Genomic DNA, 14237 nt, shown 5'->3' on the forward strand with positions numbered 1-14237 from the left:
AGAGAATAATCTTTTTTTAAATTTTGTTTTAATTTTTTAAAAATATATCTTTATTGATTTCAGAGAAAGGAAGGGCGAGGGAGAGAGAAAGATAAAAACATCAATGATGAGAGAGCCATTGATTAGCTACCTCCTGTACACCCCCGACTGGGGATCAAGCCCGCAACCTAGGCATGTGCCCTGACCGAGAATCACACCGCAGTCTCCTGGATCCTATGTCTATGCTCAACTGCTGAGCCACGCCCAGCAGGACCAGAGAATAATCTTAAAGGTTTTGGAACTCACCCACCATAGCCTCTTTGGAAGATTACAGAGTTGTGAGAAATTTCTGACCTGGCCTAATTAGAGGTCCATGTTGCCTTTCCTAGGTGAGGTTCTCACTTACAAATGGAACATCCCAGAAAGATCTGGCCCTGGACCCAATGATTCTGCTTGTGTTTCCTGGATTTATTATTCTGCAGTAGATCCCATCAAGGTAAATACAATGTTGGCTTCCCAAAGGTGAGTCTCGCAAATGGGCAAAATGACTGGCAAAATAGAAGCTATTAAATAGGTGTAGTAAAAAGCCCATCATTGAAATACTAAGGCCCAAGGTTTGAGGTGAAATTCCTTAAATGCTTGGCTTATTTTAATAGACAGGGAGGAAATAAGGAAATAGGTAACACTACATATTTGCCCTGAGCATTTTCTTTCTTTATTCTTTTTGGATTTTATAAGATCTCATTTAAAAAACCCAGGATTGCTTGTCAAGAGATTGGGGTTATAATCTCAAATTTTGTTTAATCTTGCCTTTGGAGTGACTTTAGATAAGTCATTCTGCTTCTGTGTCCTCATCTGCAAAATGGGTTCATGTGTCTAGCCACCCATCTACAACCAGACCTCAGCAATTATTTATTGAGAGACTACTCCATCTTTGACATTTTACTTGGTGCTTTAAATGATACAAATGTAAGATAGAGTTCCCACATTCAAAGAGTATTATCTAGTTAGGGGGAGAGATTAATATAAACTATAATGCTAGCTACATATAAGCAGCTCTTTAAAACCATATAAAATAGTTAGATGTGGGTCCACAAGACAACGATTACTTCTGCTTGTAGGAGGGGATGAAAGAGAAGGAAGCTGGAGAAAGCTTCACAATAAATGGAAGTTGCAGGTACTTTGAGTCTTGAAAGATGAATTGCAATATGCCATATGATAAGGAATATGGCAGAAGAGAGGACATTTCAGAAAAAAGAGACAGCATAAGAAAAAGCACTGGGTTTTGAAAGTTCTTAGTGGGTTTAGAGATCATTGAATAGTCTAGCCTAGCTAAAACAAAGGTTATATATCACATCTTACCTGCATCCCAAGATAGTTGTGAGGATAAATTCAGATAACATACTGAAATGATTATCAATGTAAGACATTATCATGAAGTTCTGAGGGCAGAGGGAACTTGAATGTCAGCCTGGCTTTCTGTACAGCACTGCCAATCAGGAGCAACTTCATATCTTTCACTCTCTCTTTTTCCCATTTTCAGGACATGTATAGTGGCTTGGTGGGGCCCTTGGTCATCTGCAGAAAGGGTATCCTGGAGCCCCATGGAGGACGAAATGACATGGACCGAGAATTTGCCTTGTTATTCTTGATTTTTGATGAGAACCAGTCTTGGTATCTGGATGAGAATGTGGCAACCCATGGGCCCCAGGAGCCAGACCGTGTTAACCTACAGGATGAAACTTTCTTGGAGAGTAATAAAATGCATGGTCTGTAGAAGTCCCCACTGATTATATGGGGGTATCTGGTAGACCCATTACTACCTAAGGGAGCATAATTCCTGAAAAGATGGGAAGATAGGAAGATAGAATAGACACAAATTGCAAGAAATGTCTCCTCTTATTTTACATTTATATACACAAAATAGATATGTGGTCTATATTAGATCAGGTGCTCAGAAAACAGGAAACTCACCCTGTAAAGTTTCTGTGGTGACACTAGCACATATGAACATTTATGACCCTCAATGTATTTGGTGAGCTGGCTGCTGAGGGTTCTTCTGCTTCAAAGTCCTGAATTTAGTCTCTCAATACCATTTTATTTATTTATCACTCTGAATCTGAAATTTGCTTTTATAATATGGACAACTTGTCTTGTAGCCTATTTTTAAAAATTCAATTTACAGATAGAAGAACTGGTGGAGAGAGCCGCAGAGAGTAACATAGTTGGTTTATATTACTTACAAGGGAGAGTTTATTGATGCTTAAGTGGACTTTGGAGGGACATTGTGCATTCAAGCCTTCCATTGTTCTAGAAATATGTGTACCTCTTCTAAAATAAGAGAAAATCTCAAATAAGAAGGAGTACTTAAGTTCAGTGAAATGGATGAAGTGATTTTTCACTATCCCTTCTAATGTGATATCCCTTTGACCTGAGCATAAGGGGTAGCTTTGATAGTGACTCTAATGAAATTCAAAAGTAGTATTTCATTGTCACATGGATTCTAGTTATTTCTCCTTGATGGATATATGAACAATTCACATTGGAACAGATGTTTCACAAACTACAAAGTGAATTTTTTTTTCTGTCAAATTAAAGAAATAAAATGCCCAGGACAAAAAGAGAGTAAGCACAGTTAGATCTTACTAGTGCAGGGGTTGGGCTAATGCCCATTTCCATATGCTTGTTTATATGTTCATTCATCCAAAGTCTTCATGTATCAATTGATCTAGGTATTTGTCTATCAGGTATTGGTTGAGCACTTTTTGAGTGCTGGCATTGAAGATAAAGTTAAATAACGTTGAGGTCTGAGGGCAAATAGATAATATCATTCTCTTCACTTTGAGATTCATGAACCAATTCAGAAAGAGGAAGAGACGTTTGAGATCAAATGTGAGCTTACTGAAAAGGCTAATTGGAAAACTGAATTTAGTTCTTCATTTAAGTGGGTTCTAATACTCCTCCTGTAATAGATAGGTTTTCTGTCCTGTCATTGACATATATGGCCAACATTAGCCATTTTCCTTTTTATGGGCAGAATCTCTTCCACAATGGAATTGTAAATCTGTTTGCACCCCTTTCTATGGCCAGACAGATTCAAGAGAGAGAAGATTCAGAAAAGGCTGGGTTGAGCATGTTTAGTGTATTTTTCTCAAGTTCAGTTTGGTGGGAGGAAAACCAGAGATGGCTATAAATGTCCCTTTCATTATTTTCCCTCTTGAGGTGTAGAGTGGAAGTTACCTTCCCTCTTTGAGAACATGAGAAGTGGAGAAATGTGGGCATAATCCTGGACATAATCACTGTTAATTAACATGGCAATGAGTAGTTTATTATCTTTACTGTATAGCATGTAGCCTATGCATTAATATAATTATTAATTCCAAAACTGTAATGTCTTTTTAAAATATTTATTGTAAGCTCCAGTGTCTGCTGGGTCTTCTGAGGAGTATAAGGGAACTAATACTATATTACTATATTACTATCATTTCCTGCTTACTAGGAACCTAGAGTCTAGTTGGGGATATGAGTTTCCACAAATTAAGAAATAAGTAAATATAGAGTCAATTTCTGGTGAGTTCCAAAAAGCATAACAGACAATACTGGAGAAGTTCATAGGTGGAAAGCATACAGAGAATGAGAGGTATTGAGAGGATCTAATCAAAGAAATGTTCTTGAAGAAGGTGAAGGTTTGACTGGGCTTTGAACAGATGGATAGAAGAAAGCAGGATTTGGGGGAGGGAAGAAAAAAAAAACATGAGAAAAGCCACAACGAATATGCATATTGAGACATATGAAGGATAGTGAATAAATTGCCTTTTTTGAAATAAGTGTGTTGGATAACGGGAAATTACTCTGGGAAAATGTTTTGAGGCTGTATTTTGAAGCACCATGTTGGCTGAGTTGAGAAGCCAGGAGCTTAATCTTTTGGGCAGAAAGGAGGTATTAAAGTATTTTAAGCAACAGAATGGCATAGTCATATTAGTTATTTAGAAGTCCACTCTTATAACACCAATGTGGAAGACAGACTGGAGGGGAACAAATGGAAAAGAGATGAGAGGAGTTAGGAGGCTATTGCTATCATTAGAGATAATAGGGACTAACCCTAGGGCAGTAACAATGGGAAGTCAAAATGAGAGATATAAGACTTTGTATTCTTTTACAGCCATTAATGGAAAGCTCTATGCCAACCTCAAGGGTCTTACCATGTACAAAGGAGAACGAGTGACCTGGTACATGCTAGCCATGGGCCAAGATATTGACCTGCACACTGTCCACTTCCATGCAGAAAGCTTCCTCTACCGGGTGAGCTAGAAAGAGTGCTGAGTTCCTCAAGGGTGATTAACTGGAGTGCTTTAACAGTCATTGAGGAAGACAGGGATAGCAAAGAACAAGATAATAATCAGTTAAAAGAGGAGAGGTCTTGTACATAGAAAATTGAGGTGGAAATTCTAGTTTGACTGCATATCCCAGCATCACTTCTCTCTAAGTCTTAGCTTTCCACTCTGGTATAGAAGAAACAAGTTGCTTATTTATGGGTAAGGAGATTGAAAGAATCAATATAATTGGTTCTCAGTCAAAGACTTGAGATGCAATGAGCTGTAATTGCAAGATCTAGGAATTTCAGAATGTTGTCTCAGAATCTGAAAGTACTTCATATATTATAAGATGAACTTCAATTAAGGACCTACATGACAAAACATGTAGGTTTTGAAGAAAGATGATTTAGTTTTAGGAAAAAGGACAGAGTTGGAGGCATTGATATAGATGTAAAGATCTTGAAGTACTAAGAAAGGTGATGATATGAAGGATAAACTATTTTGATTTTCATTGCTAAAAAAAGTATGTGACTCCTTCCCAGAGGTCAAGGCTTAAGCCAAATTTCCCAGATTTCAGCCTGCTGGAAAGTATGGAGACACTAGTTTTTAGTCTCTTAAAAGTAGCTGCACTGTCTTTTATTTTGGAATACTTTAAGAATAAATAGGAGGAGAAAGTGTCTTTATTGATTTAGCTTGTGTGGGCAGGTTCATTGGGAAGATAAAGTAGACTTTTTAAGCTGGTCTTTGGTCTATGAATTGGAACCCTATGTACCTGATGTGGACTTCCAAGCCTTTTGGTTTTTATAAACTGTGAGGTGATCTCTATACTATTCACTTCCTCTTCATCCCCAATCTCTCTTGCAGAATGGAGAGAGCTACCGGGCAGATGTGGTGGATCTGTTCCCAGGGACCTTTGAGGTTGTAGAGATGGTGGCCAGCAACCCTGGAACATGGCTGATTCACTGCCATGTTACTGACCATGTCCATGCTGGCATGGAAACTCTCTTTACTGTCTTGTCCCAAAGAGGTAAGGACTAACTACACAAGCTGTGCCTAGCGCTTGTCTAGCTTATTGAAGCCAGATAATCCTAAAAAGTCTCACCGGCCCTTCTGATCCCAGAAGATCCAGAACTTTAAGGCAGAGCATGTACCCTATGTGTTCTTCCATCTAATATTTCTTATTCTCTGTTGCCCCCTTTCTCTTGCTTCCTTCTAATTTCCTTGACACCTGTTGAGCTCAAATCAATTGAAACAGCCTGAAACTGCTTGGGTTCTTGACATTGATGCTTAGTGCAGACTTCCTTAGATTAAAATATATTTATTTTGTATATAAATTCATTATTTAGAATTAGAGTCTCTGACTATTTCAAGGAATTTTGCTAATATATCCATTTATAAAAATAAGAAGAAACATAATTCTAATAATCATCCCTTAATTGATTTTCTTTGTGGGGATTGTGAAAGGCAATTCTTTCTGTCCTGGAACAACTCTGTCTAAGGCTAGAAAGAAATAATAGTCTTTAATTACAACTTATCCCAAACAGAGTTGCTACCAAGAGCAAAAAAAAATGGTTTTTTGTTCTTATTATTTTTTAATGGAGAGAGAATAGCTGGTGTAATTTCCTTACCGATAAATCTTTGTTAGTCGCCAAAAATATAGAAAGGTAGGCTGTGTTGGATTTTATGCATTTGAGTCATTAAAGGGTTAAGTCTCTCACTGCTTAAGCCTTTTGGCCTGAGTTCAGTCCTTAGCATTATGTTCCTTCCAAAGAGCCATATAAAATTTCCTGGGGCCCACAGGAATCCAGGAATTTTTTTCTCCTGTGCTTTTAAGTGCCATATGTTTTTGGAAAGTGGTGGTATTAAGGTAAATATTCTGGGATTGCCAGCCATTGGCACTCTGTCAAGAATAGAAAGTGGGAGAAAGTCTTCAGGCATTCAAACAGACTTAGCAAACCAGGGTAGGGATTACAGCTCTGCTATTTACTCCCCAGGGCCTGGACAAATAATTGTACACTATGATTTCCTGTGTGTTTGAAAAGTTTTGTTCTCTGGTAACCCATACTGCTAGAATGTGGCTTCCATATACTACTCTAGTACTATTTCCCACCACCCAGATAAGCACACAATTCTTTGTTGTGTTCTGTCAGTCCTTAGAACCAAAGTCAAGTGATTAATTTATGTGTCATCAAAATGCTGAGAGTGAAGGATAAGTAGTCAGGTAAGGGACTTGAGGAGAGTGGCCAAGTGTTTGAAATAACCACTCTGGGAAATGGGAAATAAAAGTTAACTCTGAGTAAGTGGAAATTAATTATTTATTGCTAGGCAGCATTGAGGGCTTAGTTAAAGTTGGACACAAAGAATACTGATCTTTATATTGTAGTTGTGTGATTTTTCTCCACCAGCATTTAGCATACCAGACAAAATACACGGAAATTACAATTACTGTTTTTTTTGTAGATTATTATTAACACTCTTTGTAAGTTTGTAGTTGAGGTGACAGAACATGGAGTCTAGCCTCACCAAGAACAGAAGAAAAGACAAGATAAAGCTGGCAAGTTAGGAAAAAATAGAAGGGTCCAAGAGCTAGAGGTCTTCATGAGAGGGAAATAACAGGTGAAATGGAATAAATGTTAGAGTAAAAAAGGATAGAAGGCAGTTGTTAGATTTTAGATTTTTGAGATGGAGCAATATTGCATAAAAAGTCCATTGTGACCGTGGGAGTAGTTGATAGAATTAGAGTAGACTTGAAAAAGTTGTTGGAGTTAAGAGATTCAGAAATGGTGAGGCTTGAGTGTTGGATGATGGGCGAGAACTGAGGAAGAGGAAGATTGAGCCAGGTATTAAAGACTTCCATGAATGAAAAGAGCTGCTAGGTAACAGTGACAAGAAGTGGTGCGGTTATTGTAGCCAAATAATATTAGCCTCAAAAGAGATAGGTCTTACAAAAAGGAGAGGAACAATAATCTCAAAGCACTACTGAGAGGATGTAAAGGAAGCATAGTTCTTAAAGAAGAACTCAGCCTCACTAAAGCAAGAAAAGGAAGAATTATTCTGAAAAGTGGTTGAATATATAGGAATGTAGGTTGAATATGTAGGGACTTCCTGAAGGGAGGGTGGAAAGGGTGGCAAAAAGAGCAATAATGGTAATAGAGGAAGTACCAATAAATATATAAATAATGCAGAAGGATGGCTTATTTTTCTCCTAAGTTTATGCACTTGCTCAAATTTTGTGTCACTACTCAAAATCAAATTTACATACCAATATTGACTTTAACCATAAATTAGTTAATCCCAGGTAACTTCATTTTTGGTTATTATACCACAGAGATTTCTCCAACCAGTGTCAACCTCCCACAGTGAGCCTGTAGGTTGATCAAGAGAATGATAAGACTAACCTCTTATCTTTTTTTTTTCTTTTCTCTAGAGCACGTAAGCATTATCACCACCATCACCAATGAGATTGGAAAAGGTAGGAAGAGTGATGCACAGACTGGGTAGTTACATACAGTATGCATTTGTAGGAAGGTCTGTGTCTCTAATATATGGGATTCCACATGACTGAAAGATGGATCAAAATACTAGCAGAAAGCATTCTAAGATTTCTGCAAAACTTCAGAAGCCAGGGATTTCAGTTTCAGCTTCCCTCAGTAGGTTTATTCTCTCTGGCGCCTCCCTTAACCTCCTGAGTTGAAGGCTGATATCTTAGTCTACTACCTAATGTGTAAGTGGTAAGAAAATTCGAGGTCTTGCTGAATTGGGCATGAAGAAACTGTAGCACAGTCATGAATAGCCCATAGGGACAGTGTGAAACTAGAACAAATACCATAAAGTCTGAACCAGGCATTTTTATTCTTGCATCTATGGAATACCAAACAGTTTATTCTTTAAAACCAGTCATTTCTTTCCTTTAAGAAAAATACAGATTCTTGTTCTACCTAGTGTAGGTCCAAATAGTGCTTTCATTCTCTACCCCATTTTTTCCTGAACTAAGATTCAGAAAGATTCAAAAGTTATGAGAGCTAGAAGGAGCATTAGAGATTATCAGTTTAGTCTGGAGTTTTTTCAGCTATGTTTGGAAAATTTCTAATGATCTTCTTATGTATCTTAAAAACTGATAACCAGAGAACTAGGATATATCCTGGAGGGGGTTGTGAAGAGGTAAGGTGAGACTGAGAGAGCGGAGCACCATACATATTCATGCATGAATTTTATCTTGTTTAACTTCTATAAGAACATATGTTCATCCAGTTAAACATTCAGTGAACAGATTCTGAATGTCAAGAACATCAAAGCAAGTAAGACATAGACACTACTTTTCAAAAGATTTGTGTCTAAAAAATGGAATGAGACAGAAAAACAATAATTGCAGTGTTAGATGCTATGTATTGTTTTAAAAAGGCAAAGAGCCCAGCCAGGCATGGCTCAGCGGTTGAGCGTCGACCTAGGATCCAGGCTATAGGGGTCTGATTCCGGGTTAGGGCACATGCCCGGGTTGCGGGCTGCAGCCAATCAATGACTCTCTCATCATTGATGTTTCTGTCTCTCTCTCTCCCTCTCCCTTCCTCTGTCTGAAATCAATAAAGATTTTTTTTCTTTAAAAAAAGAGGCAAACAGTAATAATGGCTATCAGTTATTTTGCATATACTATCTTCCAGATGCTATGCTAAATATTTATAAATACTAACCCACTTAAACCTCACAATAAACCTCTGAGTTAATTATAGTTATTATCCCCTTTATTTGGAAAAAAAAAAAAAGTGAAGTACAGAAATGAGGGAGGATTAGGTAACTTGGCTCAAGCAAGTAAATTGTGGGAGTTTAAACAGTACAGATACTTTGAGAACACAGAAGAAAAGAGTTTTAACTGTCCAGCTGAATTGATGAAAGCTTTGCAGAGACTTGTAGCATTTAAACTGGAGATAGAAAGTTGAGGAGGAAGAAAAGGTATTCAAGCAAAGGGAGCTGCATGAGAAAGCCTTGGAGGTCTGAAAGAGGATCGCTTATTCTGCAGAACAAAGAATGAGTTGCTATAGCTGAAGAGTAGTAGATAAGGCTAGAAAAGCAGGTTAGAGCCTGATTGTGAAAGCTGGAATGACTGACTTGAGTCTGAGCTTTACTCCATAGGTTAATTGGAGATCATTAAAAGTTTGCATGCCAGGAACACAAACAATTGAATATTCCACCTAAAAAGATCAATGTGACATCAGTGTTATCGTGACTCAAAGAGATGAGAGACCAGACAACACAGTGGGAGGCTATTGTCAAAGTCCAACAGTCAAAGTGAGCATTGATAAGTTACATCATTGAGTCAAACTTCTTTCCTGGAGATTCTACTTATAGCTTTTAATTCTACTGCCTGGAACCATGCAAACCAAATACAGTTATTTTCTTTTTACATCAAAGGCCTTCATATGTTTCTATGAAGGCTTTTCCTACTTTGAGTCTTAGCACTTTCCATAGGGGAATTGTGGTCTCAATACTTCCTAAGTACATTCCTAGCTGTAACATCTTGCTATTCCAAGTCACTGTAACCTCTGAGTCTGTTTTCATCAGGTGGTATTTTTAGGAATAGGGATAGTTCCTCTGTTGTATTTGGATATAACTACTTTTTCTCTTCTAGAAGTAGATTGCAAGTGCCCCTTTTAAAGTATGCTCCAGCCCAAGGTGCCCATTTTCCTCTTGTTCCATTTCAGCAACAATCTCCAGAGACATTAGAGAAGGCAATGTGAGGATGCTGGGCATGCAGATCCCTGTAAAGGATATCGAGATGCTGGCTTCTGCCTTAATTGCCACAGGTGTCCTTCTCCTCCTCATTGCTCTGGCTCTTGGTGGTGTGGTATGGTACCAACATCGTCAAAAAAAACTACGGCGCAACAGGAGGTCAATCCTGGATGACAGCTTTAAGCTTCTGTCCCTCAAGAACTAACAGCTGGATCTTGGCACTGCACATCAGGATTGCTCTCTCAGCAGGCTATGGACTAGCAGCTCACCTCACTGTAAAAGGGACATGGATGGCAGACAGGCATAGGAGAGAATCAAACTTGTCTGGGTATTTTTTCACTTATTTATTTACATAGAAATGCTATACTTCCTCTTTTTCTTTAAGTTTCTTTGCTCCACTTGGGAACCTGGGGCTAGGTAAGTCCCCTAGTATTATGTATCACAAATTTCAATGGCTAGATTCTATCACACACTGACACTTAGAAGATCTGGAAATGCCTAAAACCTGTTCCTTCTCACAAAGTACATACTAAGAGTAAAACACATTGAATAGGTTTCTACTTGTTTCCAGGACCTAAGCTAATTCACTCTGAACCAAGGCTAAGTGAGCGTGAAGATAATCTATATCTAAGCTAAGGACTAAGAGCATGGGCATGATGAGGGAATGAGTGGGGTGAAATTTGAAGATCCAAATTGTATTTTGATTCTTTTTAGAAGAAAACTATTTTGGAAAAGTGGGTGGATGGTGGTTGCCACGAACACCTTTAACTTCTGAACTCAGAAGCTCCTCAGAAAGCCCATCCTCCAATTTCCTAGCACAATCACATTGAAGGGGATGCTAAGTGTCTTCTCCATATTTTAGACAGAAATTCCTGTATATTAAAGTACTTGTTAGAACACTGTAAGAGTGAACTTGCTGATTTTGATGTTTCCTCTTGCCTCTGGAAAGTTGTGACTGTAATTGAAACAAAGAGCACTCTATGGTGGGGGGAGGAGTGAGTATGGAATGAGTATGTCTATCCTTTCTGCAGCCTGCAAGCTTGTGTTTTGGAAATGAAAATGCTGTCCCAGAGGAAGCCTCAAATTCAGAATAGCGGCTACCATCTTTTGGCCCATAGGCGCCAAAAGTATTCTGAATGCCAAGAAAAGTTGCCAGAGGGAAACAGATGACTGATACCAGGCTCAAACCTGTCCAGTTGGCAAGGAAAGGAGGTCACAGATCCCACGAGCTCTTTGGTAGTTGGGGGTATAAGAGGTCTACTTGCAATTTAGGAGGCCTCTTTAAAACAAAGTTCATCTCTCTGGCACCTTAAAACAATATTCCTCTGTCACCTGCAAGTTTAACTTATTCAAAACTTTGGTAAGAGACCACAGACAAGAGAGTAGAGATGGTTTAAGAAGGCCCACCCTCACTACAGTATCCATATTAACATTTTACATGTCAAGTGGAGAACAGAAGAGGCCTCAGGGACAGTGAAAATGATACCTGAAATACACAGTGCTTAACACATTACAAAGCATCTAATATCTGATTGCATTTGACTACCCTGAGTTTTACAAGCATGCTATTATGTTTTACATTTGAGTGAACAAAGGGTCAGAGAGAGTAATTTTACCTAAGGACATTCGGCTGGAAGTTGAGCAGAGATTCAAGCCTTCATCTATTTGACTCTGAGTAACTGTTCCATCCTCTTATATCATGAAAACATCCTCTAATCTCCATCCTTTGCACCCACATTGACTGCAACTTTCCTGTCTTCTGAGCCAACCCCTTGCACATTATATGTATAAATCCACAAGGCTGGTGTTCAGTTGTTATATAATGTTGAAGATTTAAGAGAAAAATGCAGGACACAGCCTATCATTCATATTGATTTATAGTGACCAGTGGCTTCCTGGAGAACTTTACTGAAAATCAGGAATATAACAAGAGGTGGAGGTAGGGGGAAAGTTTGGATTGCTAGTTATAAAATCAACTGTTAAACTGCTTAAGCCATTGCATAATTAATGCACTTAACACCAGGATTCTTTAGACTTATTATTAATATGGAGGTTTTTGAAAACCCAGTGCACTCTAGGAACTCCAGTCAATAATAGTTATAGTTTGTATTCATCTGGAAGGTTGTTAACTTGGTCATGAATCTGAGACAAGGAGAGGTAAGTGGGATGGGGATACAGTTCTTCTGAGTATGTAATACTGCCCCAGATTGGGGAATGTAAGATCAAGCCCATGCATTTCAGAAAGAGATGTATTTTTTTGTGGAGGATTTGCTCTCAGTGAGGATGTAGGAGACGTTTTTGACAATTAAGTGACACTTCTATCCATTTAATTGCTCAAGCCAGAAATTCCCAAAGTCAACACATCAGTGATTCTTGTTTGTTTTACCTCAAAAATATCTTTAATTGATCCATTTGTTTCTATCTTCATTGCTATCACCCCAGTATAATACACAACCATCTGTCACCTGGACTAGTGTTGTAGCCTCCTGCTTACTTTCCTTACATTCATTCTAGCACCTTACCATGGATTTTCCATGCAAGCAAGTGATGTTTTAAAAATATAAATTAGGCTTCTGATTCAGATGATATTCCATAGACTCTCCCTGGAGATAAATACACCTCAGAAATAATGAAAGAGGAAACAATAGAAGGACTCAAAAAGATAGAAAGAGGTAGGCATCCTGGAGAAAAATAAAGCAACAGAGCATTTTAGTATCTTTCCAATACCCAACCAAGCAGAATGCAGCCAAAGATCAAAGAGAAGTCCCAGTGACAATCCCAGGGTGGCCTGGAGGCAGTGGAGAGAGGGATTGAGGAGGAGACTTTCTGACACCAAGTGGCTAGAAAAGGTGCTCTTTATCTCTGCAGGCCAGAGACTCATCTACCCCAAGGGAAATTTCAACATAGTAAACTGCTCAGTCGAGAACACATTATTCATGCCTGCAAACTAGAATATATTTTTCCTACCCAGAAATAATAAGTGGCTCTGACAAGGATCAACAGGAGCTCCAGCGATGCCAGAGAAACCAAGCAAAACAAAAAATACATCAAAGTCATTGACAAATACATTGTCATATAAAATTATGCCAGAATCTGTGAGCTAAACTTAAGCAAGGTGACTGCCTCTTAAAATAGATTGTTTGGGGGATTCCAAGATGGCTACAGTGTAGGTGGAAGCTACACTCACCTGCTCCCAGACCCAAGCAGGATATATATCTAAATTATGGAGCAATTAACCTCAATAACCAACTGAAGACTAGCTGAACTAAAATATTATAACCAAGAATTTCTAGAAGAAGCCACATAGAGACTGGCAAGAAGGGTGGAGATGTGAAAAGGGCTAGCCACCAAACCCAGGTGTGGTGGCTGAGAAGCCAAAGGTATATCACAGCTGTCAAACTCTCTCTCCCTAGGAGCATGTGGTCTCAACCTCATGCAGGGATACCCAACCCAGAGGAATAGAGATGGGAAGAGGATCCCATGTAGCCTATGGTGGTAAAAATTAGCAGGGATTCAGAATGCCTGGGAGACCCAAACACAACTTTCCCAGGGACATGCACTCCTATTGTTACAGCAACAGACTGAGAAGTGCACTGCTGGGTCCACAACTGCTCGTGAAACCATTCTGCCATACTCAGGTCCTGTGGAGGGTTCTTCCGGCTGCACCCAGCAGTGACTTTTGGGACCCTCTTTTTCTGGGGGAGGCTCTTGGCAGAGACTCAGACAGTGACTAAACTGTTTGGCTTTGGAAAGAGGGCTGGTCTTCCCCACCTCAAACATACAGCTGGTACTATCCTCACACTTGTTGAATCACTTGGCTGGCCTCATCCTGCTGACTTCAGCTGCAAAGGGCAACCAGAGTGCTGTGCAGAGCTGAGACTTTAGGAGCATGTCTCCCAGGGAAGGCTTTGTCTGAGAACCACACAAGCAGGTACCAGAGTGTGTAGCTATATTGCAAGGGGTGGGTAGTGTTCCTATCTCCCCTGAGAACTTAGCCCTCACTACCTAGGAAGAGGAAGAAGTACTCACCCCCCTCCTACAGGCTTGAAGGCACCACTCACAATGGGAGAGTATTTGGATCAGCCCTGCCAAGTCTGAATAACCAACTAAGCTGGGCTCAGTTCCACAAAGGGAAGAGAGAGTGGGTCAGAGCTGGAACATTCAATGTGAGTCACTCGGAGGCTATTGTCTGGGACTGGGATGAAGTGCTTGGCCCTT

At 39.3% G+C, this 14237-nt stretch overlaps 1 protein-coding gene across 2 annotated transcripts in view; it reads left to right on the forward strand.

Annotated features, from left to right (window-relative positions):
* The window catches only part of HEPH (hephaestin), a 148855-nt gene extending 138631 nt beyond the window's left edge, over positions 1–10224 (forward strand). For both annotated transcript variants that reach the window (XM_087813456.1, XM_087813457.1), the window contains 6 exons: positions 369–475; positions 1523–1748; positions 4142–4281; positions 5160–5322; positions 7723–7767; positions 9992–10224. In XM_087813456.1, the coding sequence (XP_087669582.1) occupies positions 369–475; positions 1523–1748; positions 4142–4281; positions 5160–5322; positions 7723–7767; positions 9992–10224 (914 nt within the window). The remainder of the gene's footprint in view (positions 1–368; positions 476–1522; positions 1749–4141; positions 4282–5159; positions 5323–7722; positions 7768–9991) is intronic.
* Positions 10225–14237: the final 4013 nt, after the last annotated feature.

This window comes from Miniopterus natalensis, chromosome X, assembly GCF_054644295.1.
Source record: "Miniopterus natalensis isolate mMinNat1 chromosome X, mMinNat1.hap1, whole genome shotgun sequence".
Lineage (NCBI taxonomy): Eukaryota > Metazoa > Chordata > Mammalia > Chiroptera > Miniopteridae > Miniopterus > Miniopterus natalensis.